At 34.4% G+C, this 16,668-nt stretch overlaps 1 protein-coding gene across 2 annotated transcripts; it reads left to right on the forward strand.

Annotated features, from left to right (window-relative positions):
* Window positions 1-9,190: 9,190 nt before the first annotated feature.
* Window positions 9,191-15,499, forward strand: LOC132182828 (12-oxophytodienoate reductase 2-like). 2 transcript variants are annotated; one of them, XM_059596177.1, is made up of 6 exons: window positions 9,191-9,713; window positions 11,136-11,344; window positions 12,172-12,312; window positions 12,443-12,573; window positions 13,153-13,311; window positions 14,712-15,499. In XM_059596177.1, the coding sequence occupies exons 2-6, from the start codon at window positions 11,274-11,276 to the stop codon at window positions 15,302-15,304; spliced, it is 1,095 nt and encodes a 364-aa protein (XP_059452160.1). In that variant the 5' UTR covers window positions 9,191-9,713; window positions 11,136-11,273; the 3' UTR covers window positions 15,305-15,499. The 2 variants fall into 2 exon arrangements, with proteins under 2 accessions (XP_059452160.1, XP_059452161.1); XM_059596178.1 differs by having other exon boundaries at window positions 11,149-11,344.
* Window positions 15,500-16,668: the final 1,169 nt, after the last annotated feature.

Consider the following 16,668-nt stretch of genomic DNA (forward strand, 5'->3'; position numbering starts at 1 on the left):
TCTCACTAAGGGAACAAATCAACTATATTTAAATATGTATTATTATTTTCTATTTTGTATATTCAAACCACTTGTATAAATACCCTATGAATGAATAAGATATACAAGCAGCAAGTTTAGCCTTATTCTCAATTCTTTATGGTATCAGAGCAGTAAGAAAACCGACTCTCGTCGTCCTTAGCTTCGCTGCCTCTTTAAATCCTTTTATCAAACATCCTAGCCACACCCTCAAATGGCTTCTTCAACCTCAAACACAAACACCAACGAAAATGCCACTACCAACATCCCTATCACCCCTATAACTGTAACAACCTAAGTTTTAAAACTCTTATTTAAATAATATTAAATAGATTAAAAATGTAATCGATGAATTAGAACAATGATATGTGAATTAATGATATTAAATAACTATTTAGTGTTAAAGGTATATTACATTGATTTTTGACCTCGTATGTATATTACTTCAATTCTAAAAATTTAGCTTCACTAATATGTTTATGGGCATAATTAAACTCAATTTAGTAAATAAATTATTTATATTGGCATTTAGTGAAGTCATAAATTAATTTGAAACTTTTCAGTTTTTAGTCTGAGAAACAGTGTCTTAATTTTCATACTGTCTAAATAAGATTAAAACTACTAAAGAAAGATACCAAGGCTAGCCACCTTTGTTGAAAGCTTAAAGTCTTCTAGTAATGAGGGTTATGGAAAATATCATGATAATAATAATTTAATGAGGCAAGTAGCCAAGTGGGAATGCAAATAATTAAAGCCTAAGTTGAATTGGAAACTTTGTACAAGCCAAAAATAGACTCAAACGAACTCGGATGAAGGCAAACCAAAATATAAAATGTTTGTCTCGGAGTCCTCTATCTACTCTCAAAATTTCATGTCAATCGGAGTACGTTTGAACATTGAAAAATGGATCGGGATACACCGCCCTCATTTTGGACGAAAATACTAATTGGTATAGAGCACGAAATATGGACTAGGTTCATTCTTTTGGTTAAATACATCTCAACCCGTACATCAAATGTGTAAAAATAAATCCTAACCATTCATTCTCTTATAAATAGAGCCTTAGCTAAAGTCACTTTCACTTGAGTTTTTACAATCTTAGAACAAGTAAAATTGTTTGCTCCTCCTTTCATTTTATTTTTTAGTTCTAATCAAATACCATATAGCTTAGATATTTCTTGTAGTGTTCAAGTGTTCTTATTTTTCTAAACTAGCTACCTATAGAAGATTTGGTGGAGTTTTACTTCTAAGGATTATTGGGTAAGTGTTTCTTGTATAAATATCATGATTTATTGTTTGTATCTCTTGTTCTCATTTAATTGTTTAAAGACTCAATATGTGTATAATGTAAAATAGCGTAATAGATACAAGTGAATTAATAATAATGAGTTAGTAGACAAAATCAATTTAGGGCTTATGATATTATCTATATATTATTTACTTTACAGCTTTTTACATTCAGTCATTTCTTTTATTGTCATTTAAATTTTAATTCATATTTTTGGCGGTCATCCCCGGAATATGAATTCAGTATTTACATTTAGTCATTTCTTTTATTGTCATTTAAATTTTAATTCATATTTTTTGCGGTCATCCCCGGAATATGAATTCAGTATTTACATTTAGTCATTTCTTTTATTGTCATTTAAATTTTAATTCATATTTTTGACGGTCATCCCCGAAATATGAATTCAGTATTTACATTCAGTCATTTCTTTTATTGTCATTTAAATTTTGATTCATACTTTGGTAGGTACGGACCATTGGTCTCATCTCTGAAATATGAGTCATGCTTTATATATATTATTTATAATACTAGTTTGTATTTAGTGATACTGGCCATTAGCCTCGTCACCAAAAATGAATTCAGGCATGAAGCAAGTTGTAAGTGACTATCTTAGATTAATATAATAAAATTAGTAAGTAAAGATGAAGTGACGAATAATAAATAAATATAAAAAGATGAGGGTCTTTAAACAATGATATTATTGGAGAATGAACTAAGTATTGTTTGTATGTATGTATTTATATGAAGAAGTGGAGCAGAATACTACACTAAGGAGAGTAAGTATGGATATACTTACTAAGTACTAGCTTTGTTTTATTGTTATAGGAATTCTTATTTTGTCTTATTAATATAATTTTGCAATACAACTGCTGCATAATGTGTCTAATAAAATGGGCTAATACGATAGCCACCTTAAGAATAAGGTAGGTGGATTGCCGCTAGGAACTGTCGGTATCTTAGTGGATGGGGGTATATAACCGTTCAACAGGCCTAATATATAACTAAGCTGGGGAGATGTAGTTGCCAGCACCAATCAGGTAAACCTCTAAAGTGTGAGGGACATAGCGAACGTAAGCGGGCTGAGAGCTCATGACAAGAGGATTGAAGAAAGATTATCATAAAACACAAACTAATCTGCCATTATGCTGCATTCACAACTCATTCATTATTATATATTTTAGTCTTTAATCTTACTTGTTCAAACTAGTCCTTTTAGTCTTTATCTTTAGGAAAATAGATTACTCACTTGTTTGCCTATGTAAATATGATAATGTCATCTTTACATAGATCTTGATCCAGGAATAGAAAGTGAGAACGATGGTCCTTTTACTGGTTTTGATGGTTGATAAACCATCTATTGCAGGATTGATGCTTACTCTATGGAGCAAGACTCATTTATATTAATCGCTTTTATTACGTATGGTGATGTGTGTGAACTTAATAAATATTACTATATTAATTTAGGTGTCATCTATAGCATATATTTGGTACACGTAGTGTGTACACATGTTGTAATGAAAACCATGTTTTTATTTTATATCACTTCGAGGTATTTCAAGCAGCTCAATTGTGTTGTGTAAGTTATTCCTAGGACATAGAAAAAGAAAAATATATATATATATATACATACTCCGCTGTAAAATTGTATTTTCTAAAGTTGCAGTGTCACGACTTTGATATTTGCTAGCTCAAATATCGGGGCATTACAATAACCCTCATGTCAACAACCCACCTGGCCCACCTCAAAATATCCATGCGGCATCACTTTCTCACTTTGCCCAATCTGTCCCAAAGCTCACTAGGACCAGCTTCTTGGTCTGGCGTGGTCTCCTTGAGCCATTCTTCCAAGGCCATAATCTCTATGGATTTATTGATGGCACCAAAACACCCCTTCACCCATACACTTCCACCTCCCCCAACGGTTCCATCACCATCTCCACCGATCCAGAAACCATTCAATGGTTCACCAGGACCAATTAATCTTGAGTATGCTCATGTCCACCATCTCCGACGAGTTGCTGCCGCAAGCCCTTGGTTGCCGCACAGCCCAAGAGCTTTGGAATGCTGTTGAACGGGCATTCACATCCGCCTCCAGAGCCAGCACCATGACTCTTAACTATCGACTGGCCACTACAAAAAAGGGTAATTCTTCCATTGTTGATTACTTCCATCGCCTCAAGCATTCCGTTGCCACACTAGCTATCGCCAGCCAACCCCTCAACGACTACGAATTCACCACCTATCTTCTCGCGAGTCTGGGCCCAGAATACAACCCTCTAGTGACCTCTGTAACCACTCGAGTTGAACCCCTCACCATGGACGATCTGCTTGGTCATTTGCTTGCTCATGAAACACGGCTTGAACATCACAGTCAATCTGACTCTCTTTCCTGCTGCCAATGTCGCTGCCCGCAGGACCCATCTCCACCATGGTCGTGGTGGTCATCATGGCTTCTCCCGCTCCAACAGCAATTTTCGATCACGGGGGTGTGGTCAAAATTTCCAATTCTCTGCATCTGGCTCCAGCAATTCTAATGGGCTTTTAGGCTCACCCAAAAATAACCCCACCATGGGTTCATGGCCCACATGTCAAGTTTGTGGTAAAATGGGCCATACGGCTCTAGCATGCTATCATCGGTTTGATCAAACCTACCAATCTGCTGGTCCAAGCCTTACAGCTTATGCTGCCTTCTCATCCTACTCTCTGGATATCAATTGGTATCCTGACACCGGTGCCACTCATCACATAACCTCCGATCTCAATAACTTGAATCTTCATTTGGAGTCGTATGATGGCCCTCATCAAATCCAAGTGGGCAATGGTACCTGCCTCGCCATAAAAAATATTGGCGCTTCTAAACTCTCTCCCTCTAATTTTTTTTTATGCAATGTTTTGCATGTTCCTCAAATTACGAAAAATTTATTATTTGTTCAAAAGTTTACTTATGATAATAATGTTTTTCTGAAATTTCACCCTTCTTATTTTTTTGTCAAGGATCGCAAGTCCGGAATAATCCTCCACCACAATCTGAGTAAAAATGGATTGTACCACTGGTTTCCTTCTTCATCAGTTGCATCTCCAAGAGCCCTCTCAAGTGAACGTGTCTCTTCTATGGATTGGCACGCATGTCTCGGTCATCTTGTAGATCGCATACTTCGTCATGTCATGTCTCATTATAATCTTCCTGTTGAGTCAAATAAAAAGTTGTCGGTTTGCTCTGCCTGTCGACGTGGCAAGACTCATCAACTTCCATTTTCTTTATCCCACCATCAATCCAATGTTCCCCTTGAATTAATTTTCTTTGATGTTTAGGGTCCCTCCCCTATTTTATCTAATAATAGTGCATTCTACTATGTTATTTTCGTTGATCATTTTAGTAAATTTACATGGTTTTATCCAATTCATTGCAAATATGACGTTTTCACCATTTTTCCCAAGTTTCAGGCATACATTGAACGCCTTTTTGACCGTAAAATAAAATCCATTCAAACCGATGGTGGTGGTGAATATCAAAAGTTACGCCACTCCTTTACCACCCACGGCATCCATCATCGCATCACGTGCCCCCACACTCATGAGCAAAATGGATCTGTGGAATGCAAACACTGCCACATCGTTGAAATGGGCCTCACTCTCCTAGCCCATTCTTCTGCTCTTCTTCATTATTGGGCCGAGGCTTTCCAAACAACCTGTTACCTCATTAACCGGCTCCCCACCTCCATCCTCAACCACGAATCACCATTCCAAAAACTTTTCAACTTACGACCTAACAATACCTTCTTACGCATCTTTGGATGTGGTTGTTGGCCTCACTTACGGCCTTACAATAGGAACAAACTAAATTTTCGATCCACCGAATGTGTTTTTCTCGGTTACAGTCCATCTCATCGTAGCTATCAATGTCTCCATCTTCCATCTAAATGCATCTATATTTTTCGGCATCTTCTCTTTGATGAATCCTCACTTCCTTTCTCCCGTCTCTCTCCCGCCTCCTCACCGCCCCCACCCCAACAAACACTTCTTTATCCCCTACCACTTCTTCATTTTTTATTCTTTTTAAAAAAACCTCTCATCCGTTGAGTTTGTGTTTTTATATTTGTGATAAAGTTGACTAGACTTGAATATGTTTATATGAGTCCTGCTATACGGCTGCCAACATCGGACATATCTAAAAAAAAGAAAAATTTTTTTTAAAAAAAAAAAAATTTCTATAAGTTAATATTTAGTTTCTAATGTCTCAAAACTTATTTTTGGATTCAAAACTAAAACTTAGGGGTGGAAGTAGTGGCGGATCCAGAAATTCATTCTACCGGGGGCGTCAATAAAATATAATGATAAAATAATTTTTTTTTCTCTTTATATATTATATTTTTATTATAATATAGTAAATACAATAAAAAAAAAAGAAAAAAAAAAAGAGAAATTATATCACAATATATGTATCACAAAAAGTATATTTATCCGACTTCATAAATATATGCTAAATTGATATATCAGTTACCATGTAAGCACTAGTACAAAAGTAAAGGAAAATACAAAATACAAAGTGCCTAAAATTTCATTCTACGCGGCCTTAGAGCAACAAAATCATCAAGTATCAAATCTGAATCGAAGCTTTTAGCAATTTTCCTTTCAATGTAGACAAGTAAACTATCTCTAAGAAACTCATCTTCCATTTTATTACGAAGTCTTGTTTTAACAATTTTCATTGCTGAATATGCTCGTTCAGTAATTGCTGTAGACACCGGAAGAGTCAAAACAAGACGAATCAATCTATCAATAAGACAATATGTATCTGATTTTCCGGCCTCTATCAATCCTCGACATAATTCCGCAATGAAAGACAATTTTTGTAGTTTCAGATGATTAAGCATATCAACTTCAAAATGCTTCAATTGAAATCTCAAAATAATTTTTTCCTGCTCAGAAAAATCCAGAGAATAGTACTGCTCTGCAAGACTACATATATCATCAATATTAAATGATTTATAAGCATCATTTGGATCCAAAGCTGAACTAAGTGTCAAGAGTTCCATTGCCCTTTCACCAAATCTACAATCAAGCTCTTGCAATTGAAAGTCTATAATAGCATTGAATACATCAAAATGATAATAATGTTCCACCGTAATGTTATCTCGTTGAAGACGACCTCGGCTTTTTAACATAATGAGCACCCAAATCCGGAATGTCTATTTCAAATTTTTTGGAGAAAGAGACTACTTTCTCAAGAAAATTATCCCAATCTTCATTTCTCAATTTTTGGAGGAGTGCTTTTGTATTAGAAACTAATTGCATAGCATTCAAGATGTCTTGAGATTTTTGTTGCAAATGTTGACAAAGACAATCAGTAATACCCATAATTTCCCTCATCATATGTAAAATGAATATGAATTTGAATGATGTAATCATTTCATAAGCAGCACCAGCATCCCCACGTTGAGAGTAAGTAGATCCTTCATTTATAATCTTTTCAAGGACTGAACAAGCAGGATTAAACAGCCTTAGTAGGCTACAAATAGAATAAAAATGAGAACCCCAACGAGAATCACCAGCTCGTTTCAAAGTGCCAATTTGGTTAGCCCCTTTTCCAGTTTCAAGTTCATCAATAGCTATCAAATGTGCGATATCTTCTTCTTGAGCATCTTGCAAATCACGATGACGTTTACATGAAGCACTAACCACATTGATAATGAAATTCAAATTTGAGAAGAAATCATGAACAACAATTACCTCTCGAGATGCAGCAACTAATGCTAATTGTAATCGATGCGCAAAACAATGAACATAGTATGCACAAAAACATTCATTGAGAAATAATGCCTGTAATCCTTTCCATTCACCACGCATATTGCTAGCACCATCATATCCTTGCCCACGAATACTTTGAATATCAAGACAATTTTGAGAAAGAACGTCAGATATTTTATCCTTTAAAGTCAATGCCGATGTATCTTTAACTTGGACAATATCAAAGAAGCGTTCTTGTATAAAACCATCTTTGTTAACAAATCTCAAAACAATAGCCATTTGTTCTCTCTTAGACTCATCTCGTGCCTCATCAACAATAATACAAAATTTTGAATCACCAATTTCTTCACGAATTGCATCTCGCACCCTTTTTGCCCAAACATGTAAAATATCTTTTTGGACATGATGTGAAGTATATTTTGCATTTTGTGGAGCATTTTCTAAAACAACCTTGGCAACATCCTCGTTGTAATTAGACACAAGTTTTATCAACTCAAGAAAATTGCCACAATTTTTAGAATCGGGACCTTCATCGTGACCTCTATAAGGACATCCTTGATATGCCAAATACCGAATAGAATCAATTGAAGTCTTCAATTGCAATCGATTGTTCAATTTTTCTTCCGAAGTTTGCTTATCTATCACCTTATCAATATGTTGAGATTGATTCTTCAAATTATCACAACACTTAACAGCATTATTATGAGGTGAACATGGCCCATTTCCCATGTGGGCCAAAAAAGAACAATGTGTACCATCATTGACTTTCTTCCAATTACGAAATCCTTCAATTGTAAATGCACAACCTCTTTTAATTTTAGCAAAAAGAAAGCAGGGTAAACAATAAGCAGCATCTTTGTTTTCAGAATATTCTAACCAATCAAACATCTTATACCAAGATGATTGAAATCTTCAGCGGTTTTTTTTAGTTCCTGAAAACGGATATCCAGAACTACTAGAATGAATGAACCTATGAGGACCAACTTTAAGATAAGCACATCTAATTTCATCCCGTTGATTAACATGATATTCCCATATTTGAGGACGTAATCCTGGATCATGTTGTAGAGTAGAAATGTCAAATGACTCAACTACTTGAGATTCAATTCTTGGCATCTTAGAAAGGCGTTGCTCAGGAGCTAAAGTTTGAGGATTGGATGTTGAGGAAGACATTTTAGAATTTGAGTCAGCATCTTTTTTCTTAAAAAATGCATCAATCATTTTTTGCTTGCTCATAATGTAATCTAAGAATTTTCAGAAACCTGAAAAATTATTTATCTATTAGTTTTAATTCTTATACTACACAATTCATGTCTAATGAAACATACTCTAAGTCTCTAATGATATTATAATAAAATTATTAGCATATTCCGATAGCTATTAGCCTAAAATGAATTAATAAAAAGAGCAAACTTAAGATTGGTAATAATCTTCTGAAACTCGTTGATTCTTGACAAAATTCTAAAATATATAAAACACACCTTACAAAAAAAATAACAATATTGTTTTTATTAGAATAAGATAAACAAAATGATGAAAATAAGAGATATATCACAATTAAAAAGCTCCATAAATTTCGGTCAATCATATTAGAGTTTGCAAATTGCCCAATTAAAAAAGAAATATGCATCTACAATGGGAGCGCCGCACTACAATCTACAAAATGAATAAATAAATAATAAAGTTCTTGAATTGGGGAAAGAAAAAAACAAGCAGGATTTTGAATCTTTGACCATTCTTGGTTATGAGTTATGAGTTATGACAAATTTGATCAATGACCATGTACAAAGAACAAGCACAATGAAGGTTGTGGGGCCGTGGGTCTTGGACTCTTGTGCACATCCTCTGCAGCAAACAACAAACAAGCTAAAAAAAATCTATTCTTCCACTTTCTTCATTTTTTTTTCACTTTTCTAAGCACTACCAACCAAATATATTGATATCCCCTATTTTGAATCTTTGACCATTCTTGGTTATGAGTTATGAGTTATGACAAATTTGACCAATGACCCTGTACAAAAAACAAGCACAATGAAGGCTGTGGCCTGTGGGTCTTAGACAGTTGGACTCTTGTGCACAGCCTCTGCAGCAAGCAACAAACAAGCTAAAAAATAATCTATTCTTCCACTTTCTTCATTATTTTTCACTTTTCTAAGCACTACCAACCAAATATATTGATATCCCCTAGGAACCGAATATATTCACAATTTACAAACAATAAAGCAAGCTAAGCAACTGTTAAGAGGAGATACTCACAGAGACTACAGAGTCGATCACTCTCCCACTCTCGGTCTCAGTCTCTCAGATCTGGACAGCCACAGCCAGGACTGCCGGACTGTTTATTTGTCGCTAATTGGTGTTTGTTGGGTCGGAGAAAGCCGGGGGTGGCACCGTGGCAGTGAAAATGCCGATGGTGCGGCTGAGCAAGTCAAGTTCAATGGGAGTGCTGCACAGTCCACGACTATTAGCCTATTACAGTGCAAGAGCAGAGGTTTTGTATTTGATTTTGGAGGGAATAATAATCCCCACACTTCAACGGAATTGGATATCTCCAAGCTAGTGATTAGTTTCGACGGTCGGCAAGTCTGAAAACGAAACGCTCTTGAGCCGCAGGAGTGCAGGACAGGTTGGAGTCGGGAAGAGGGGTTAGGGATTTAGGGTAAGATTTTTTTTTTTCTTTTGTTTAGTGTATAAGTATTGCCTTGCTATGCTAAAGAGTTGAGACTTTGAGAATTTTTTATTTTTTTATTTTTAAGGTGGTAAAAATATTTTGCAGGGGTAGTAAGGATTTTGAAATTTTTTTACCAGGGGCATCTTCCAACTTTAGACGTAAAATTACTTAATTTTTTTTTTCTTTTATCGAGGGCGCCCGCCCCTGGGTCGCCCTCCTTTCTCTCCGCCACTGGGTGGAAGGTTAATCTTTTAGGGATAGTATCACAAAAAATTGATTTTATTATCCTAAATTTTGTGCTAATGCCTCAAATTTAGTACTAATACCTCAAATTTAGTGCTAATACCTTAAATTTAAATTTTCTTTTAATATTTCTCTTCTTCAATTTTTTTTTTTTTTTTTTAAAAAAAAAGTCTGACTCTTGGCTGTTTCAATTTGTCAGCGGAAAATCTTATATACGGCTTGTAAATTTGATATAATTAATAATTCTAATAGTTGTTAGCTTTTATTCTGTCGTGATTAACGATAAGGACAAGAAAATTAGCTTTTAAAAAATTATTCAGCAACAGAACCCAATTTTTATGGGTCAACGGTCACTACTGGTGGTTAAACGTTGAATATATGGTCGGGATCTGCTTGTCAATCTCAAGAAAAAAAAAAATGTACTCTTTTTTTTTCTCTTTTTTTAATTAATCTTTTCTTTTTATTTACACATGGAATCTTCATTCTTTTTTCCTTTTCTTTTTCTTTTTCTTATTTCCCTTGTTTTTTTTTTTTTTAAAAAAAAACAGTTGGATGGGAGGAAGAGGAATCACCTCACCCTGGCCTCTCTGTCTCAGTAATAATAAAAAGTGGCACAGAAAGATACATAATAAATAAATAAACCATGTTTATTTACAGAAAAAGATAAAACAAGCAATGCAGAAATTTTTGAACATCTGCACATATAGACGATCATGATAACAAGTTGTTTTTTGTCCGTCCAGCTAAATTTTGGAATTTGGAGTGGGTTGTGGTTGTCCACATTGGACATGAAATGACTGCATTACCCCCTTCCCTCCCTTCCGTTCCCTCCCTTCTAACCATTGGATACCATTGACCTTTAATCATTAAAAGCTAATCAGAGATTTATATTTTATTACGTCGATTCCGTTTCCGATCTTTTGTTTTTTTTTTTTTAACGAAATACCCACACTACCCCTGGGTTAGAAATTTTTAAGGCTCCGATCGATTTTTCAACTTGTTGGGTTGGACTGTGGTACTCTACCGTGATCGCGACTATAGTAGTTTGACAAATTCCGTTTTCATAATTGTGCAAAAGAAAAATTTTGAGCTTCAAAAGGGGGCAAAAAAATAAATAAATAATTTTGTGAGTGGGATCCACTGTTGAATGGAACCGGTTGAATGTAGGTCATGTTATTAGGCAAAGCCATTTATGAAAAGAAGTAAATGGTGGCGGATTCAGTTGGTGGCGGATCCACTTCTCTTGGAAGGCAAAGTACGAGCGCAAAGTAGAAGAACAGGAAAAGGAATAGAATCATTTTAGAAATGGCAGCTGAAGCTCCAACAATTCCTCTGCTTACTCCTTACAAACTGGGGAAGTACAACCTGTCTCATAGGTGTGCACCTTGCAAAGTCTTCTCTCTTTTTTTTTTTTTTTGCGCTAATGGTCTGAATTATCATTATATGTGATGGGTTTTGCTCGTTTTTTGGTTGCAATCATGTTATGGGTATTATTCTGTCTACTTTGGTTTTGTAAGGAACAGGTGTTCGTGAAAAATCCCAGTTGGTATAATGACTGTATCTGTTCTAGTGTATGAGCTATTTTCATTGGTGTGTGTCTCTGTGGATTTGTCATAACATGAAGATCAATGTGTTTCATAAGTGTGAGAGGAAAGGTGTTTGTGAAAAATCTCTTTCTTTTGTATTTCTTTCCTTTTACAAGTAAATCAGTACTTTATTAGAAAGAGGGCCTAGAGGATCTTTAGCTTCCTCTCCCCTACTCCGATGCTGCATTTCTTTGAAATCTATCTGTTTTACACTGTAATCTGGTTATCCTTTAATCATAAACGAACCGAAGAAAAAGTTACTGTAGATTATATCAATTACTTTCTGTGTCTTTGACAGTTAGTTATTGTATTACTCACACGGAAAAAGCATTATATTACACAAAAACTTTTGTTCCCAATTCTATTAGGTGATGCTTAATTTTTTGTTTGTTCTTCAATTTGTCAAATCTCATCTAATTTTTATAATTGAGTGGTCCACGGCTGAAATTGTGAAGCTGTCCTTATTTCTGCCTTAATCATTTCATAAATGAATTGTTTGTTTATTCTTCTCCAGCTTGCTACGGGAAATACATATGTGATTTGGATAATTTTATTTTCTTCGGAAGAGAGATTTTTTGCTTGATTTAGTTAATTTATCATTTGCTTTATATTTTCAGAGTAGTTTTGGCACCAATGACCAGATTGGGATCTTATGGCAACGTTCCTCAACCTCATGCTATTTTATATTATTCTCAGAGAACCTCTAAAGGCGGTTTTCTAATTGCTGAAGTGACTGGAGTTTCTGACACTGCTCAGGAGTAGGTTTAATTATAGTAGTTTGGCAAGTTCTTTCTATGTTCCACACTTGAGAGACAATCTCCATTTTGAGTGTTCCCTTTATTGCCTTGAAAATTTGATCAACTCTTAGGTTTCTTTGATATTGTAAAGGTATCCTAATACACCTGGTATATGGACAAAAGAGCAAGTTGAAGCATGGAAACCCATCGTAGATGCTGTTCATGCCAAAGGTGGAATCTTCTTTTGTCAGATTTGGCATGTGGGGAGGGTTTCAAATCAAGGTTTGTCTTTGACTAAACACCTCCTTTTTTTTCTATTCATGGCAAAAAATTAGTATTAAAGAATTCATGATAATTAAGCAAATGAGTGGCTTTGGGCTACAAATTGTGGCTCCAAACTATTAATTGCTAACGATGATCCAGAAGAGAAGAAAGCATTGCATGTGAACATATTTAGTAAGGATTCATATTAGATGGAAGTTTTGATTGACTGCTGGAATATCCTTGTGTTGGTTTGTAGAATCCTACTCCCTCTGTTCGTAATTAGTGTCATATTTGAAATGGAACATATTTTTCGAGGAGGACTACTGCATTGGCTTGACAATTTGAACTTTTGTATTTGTTGCAAATTTAGTTCTTCAAGGAAATCTTCTTTTTCTGGGAGCTTTGTGAGGAAACATCCTGTTCTAAGTACTTAATTAGAACGGATCTAAATTCTTGTTTTTCTATTTCTTTAAGTGGCCGGTGGTTAATGATTTCTTTCCAAATGCATGCGATGGACACTCTACATTGTCTACAATAAAAAAATTCAGACTAATTTTAATTTGTATATTTCTTTTTCTTTCATATTGTTGTATGCAGATTTTCAGCCAAATAGGCAAGCTCCAATTTCTTCTACAGACAAGCCTATGACCCCAATCGATGGCTCACAGCCGACTCCTCCGCGGCGGCTAAGGACAGATGAAATTCCTCAAATTGTTAATGATTTTCGAGTTGCCGCAAGGAATGCTATTGAAGCTGGTAAGTTTTCATTTCATAAAATAAATATGAATTTTGTGAGCAGTCAAAATTGCTCTTGGGTTTTAGCGAGATAAATTTTTATCTGATCACTCCAATCTACCATTTTGAAATAGTTTCACAGATCATACTACCTCCTATTGTTATTAAGGCTCCGTCTCAAGGAAAAATTCCAAGTTTAGTAGGTGGAATAGCTCTTTAGAATGGAATGGCTGTTTGGTTGTACACTAGGTCCTTGTTTAAGATTTCGTTTGAGAAATAGAGCTTTTAAGTCAAAAATAGCTTTTAGACAAAAACTTCATTTTTAAGCTTTTGCCAAAAGTATTTTTTTGGTCATTTTTAGGTTTTTTATACCTTTAAAAGTGCTTTTAATTTTTTTACTAAACGAGTATTTTTTTTTTTTCGAATACTTTTTTTTTTTTTCAAATGGACTTTTTGGGTGTTAAACGCACTTTTAGACCTCTTAAATGCAATCTCAAATAGACTCCTAGGCCTTGGAATAGTCTTTTTTATGAGAATGATGATTCCTTAAATTGAGGAATAGCCATTTCTTTATTAAAAAAAAAAAAAAAAAAAAAAGAAGAAGAAGAAGAGAGGAATAGTTACTCCTTGAGGAATAAAATTGGTTTTCTAGAAGAAATCCTTCGTTTTTTTTTTTATTAAACCTAAAATAATAATAATAAAAATAAAAAAACAGAGACGGTATTCATACAGCACTATCTTCTTCGCCCTTTTGATCTTAAAGATCTGATCTTAGACGGGTGGGTTCTGTTTTTTCATCCGAAACCTTTTTCCATTAGCTTACCCTTTGGTTACTGCAAAAACGGAGAAATTTGAAGGAAAAAATTTTCATTTTGTGTTCTGATTTCTTCTCTTACGCTTTCTCTGCAACCAAACAGAAAATTGAATAAATTATATGTGAAAATCATCTAAATCTGATTTTTGTTCGTATTTTTTATTGAAGGTTCAGGATGATGAGAAAAGGCTAATATTCATCTAACTCTGTTTTTATTATTACTATTTTTGTTTATAAATAAATTTTAGGTATTTTATGAATTTTTATCAATTGCAATGAGTTAATCATGTGTCCTTAGTTTAATGAAAAGAGTTATTCTATTCCACATTTTCTCATTATCGATAATAGTTATTCATTTTTCTAATAGAATAATCATTCTGCATACTAAATATGCTCTTAGTTTTAAAAAATATTTGCCTATGTCGTCCGAGGTCCATAATCTTAATGTTACATGAACAAGATAAGAGTATATGGGTACATGAAATGATTGAAATGAGTTTATTGCACCATTGCTTTTTAATTTTCTTGTTTTTTTAATATCAAACATGAGATTTACCATTTTACTTATTTGTTGTGTAAAATAATATTGTTTTTGTCTTATACATAGGTTTTGATGGAGTTGAGATCCATGGGGCTAATGGTTACCTAGTTGACCAGTTTATGAAAGATGGAGTGAATGATCGAACAGACCAATATGGTGGATTTCTTGAAAATCGTTGTCGGTTTGCTTTGGAAGTAGTCGAATCTGTTGCTAATGAGATAGGAGCGGACAAAGTTGGAATAAAGTTATCTCCTTTTGCAGACTATATGGAATTTGGAGATTCTAATCCAAAAGCATTGGGACTTTACATGGCGGAGTCTTTAAACAAATATGGGATTCTTTATTGCCATATGGTTGAGCCAAGAATGAAGTCAGCTGATGAAATAGTTGAATCCCCACATAGTCTTCTGCCAATGAGAAAGGCGTTTAGGGGTACTTTCCTTGTTGTTGGGGGTTATAACAGGGAAGATGGGAACAACGCTATCGCTGAAAACCGTGCAGATCTTGTTGTTTATGGTCGTCCGTTTTTAGCCAATCCAGATTTGCCTAGGAGATTTGAGCTCAATGCTCCTCTCAACAAGCACAACGAAGAAACATTTTACACATTTGATCCTGTTATTGGTTATACTGATTATCCATTTCTTGAAGACAGTGCATAGGTTTGCAAAGGAGCCTAGGGGAATTTAAATTGTCTAAATTTACCCCTCTTTTAAATCCAATGTATTTTTAGTGTGTATTGTCTTGTATTGTACAAGAGCAAGAAAAACTCTTAATAACTTCACAGCGCAAGAGTTGCACATTTGGTGGAGCTGATATGCCTGAGTAATAATTTGAAATGCCATTTGGCTATTACATATTGAGCACAAGAACACTTGGTTAAATTATTATACAATAAAGATTTCTCTCAAACTGAGGTGGAAGAAGTATCTATAAAAATGACGTGTCATTTAGCATGTAAGAAACACATAATTTTTTTTTAATACCATGTAAGATGTATATGTTTTTTTAATAAAATTTCTTCAAACTGTATCTATTCAATTAAAAAAGTGACAGAAAGTCCTTTCAATGTAGTTTAGAGAAAAACTATGTCCAACCTATGAATGATGTTTATGTGCAATCAATGGATGGCAGGGAAAACTGGACTTAGCAAAATTACTTAAGCACTACCTTCTCCTATAAATTGGCATGACCCAATGGTTCTATGATGAAAAGGCATCTATTGAAACCATGACTTGTCAAGAAGTAAAACTACAATAATATTTATTTTATACATTTACCTCAGTTTTAACCTAGAGGAATAACAGAGAAGTTTTTGAAGTAAGATGCAAAATCATAACAGGAACCAATATATACATCAAAATCACTAACAGGAACCAATAATAGATTAATAATGATGATCTATCTTAATCATGTGAAGTGGTGACTTTTGATTGGTATGTTGGTTGTGGAGACATTGCACTGAAATAACCACTAGAGTTGTCATTCCTTTAAAACGTACATTGTTAAAAGGAATGATGTGAAACTCCAATACTCTTTTTTACCTTGATTCTAAATCTTATAAGGATCGTAAACTCAAATGTGAAGTGGAGATCACTTTGATGCATTTATAAGTGAGACCTTTACTGCGGTCAAAATTCTCAGTACGTTGAGTGATCACATATAGCATTGTGAAATCTTGTGCACATAATTAAGTTTTGGGTGTCTCCTTATTTATATCCCAAAATTTACAAGAACTCTATTTAATATTTCTTAGAATATTGTATAGGTCCCTACTTCTTATGAAACCTCAAACTAGCTTTGGAGTACAATGAGGGTATATATATATAATTAAGCTCATTAACATGGGCTTTACTCATAGGCAAAAATAACCCTCTCTTAAGAAAACTATAATTCACAATAGAGAAAGACTATGGGTGATCATAATCCAAAGAGAATACACAATCGTACTAAAAAGCATTAAGGTTTCTAATCCTGAATACTACTTGGATTCCAGCATAACTTCAATTAGAGTTAGTTAACCCGT

The sequence above is a fragment of the Corylus avellana genome, chromosome ca5 (assembly GCF_901000735.1).
Source record: "Corylus avellana chromosome ca5, CavTom2PMs-1.0".
Taxonomy (NCBI): Eukaryota; Viridiplantae; Streptophyta; class Magnoliopsida; order Fagales; family Betulaceae; genus Corylus; species Corylus avellana.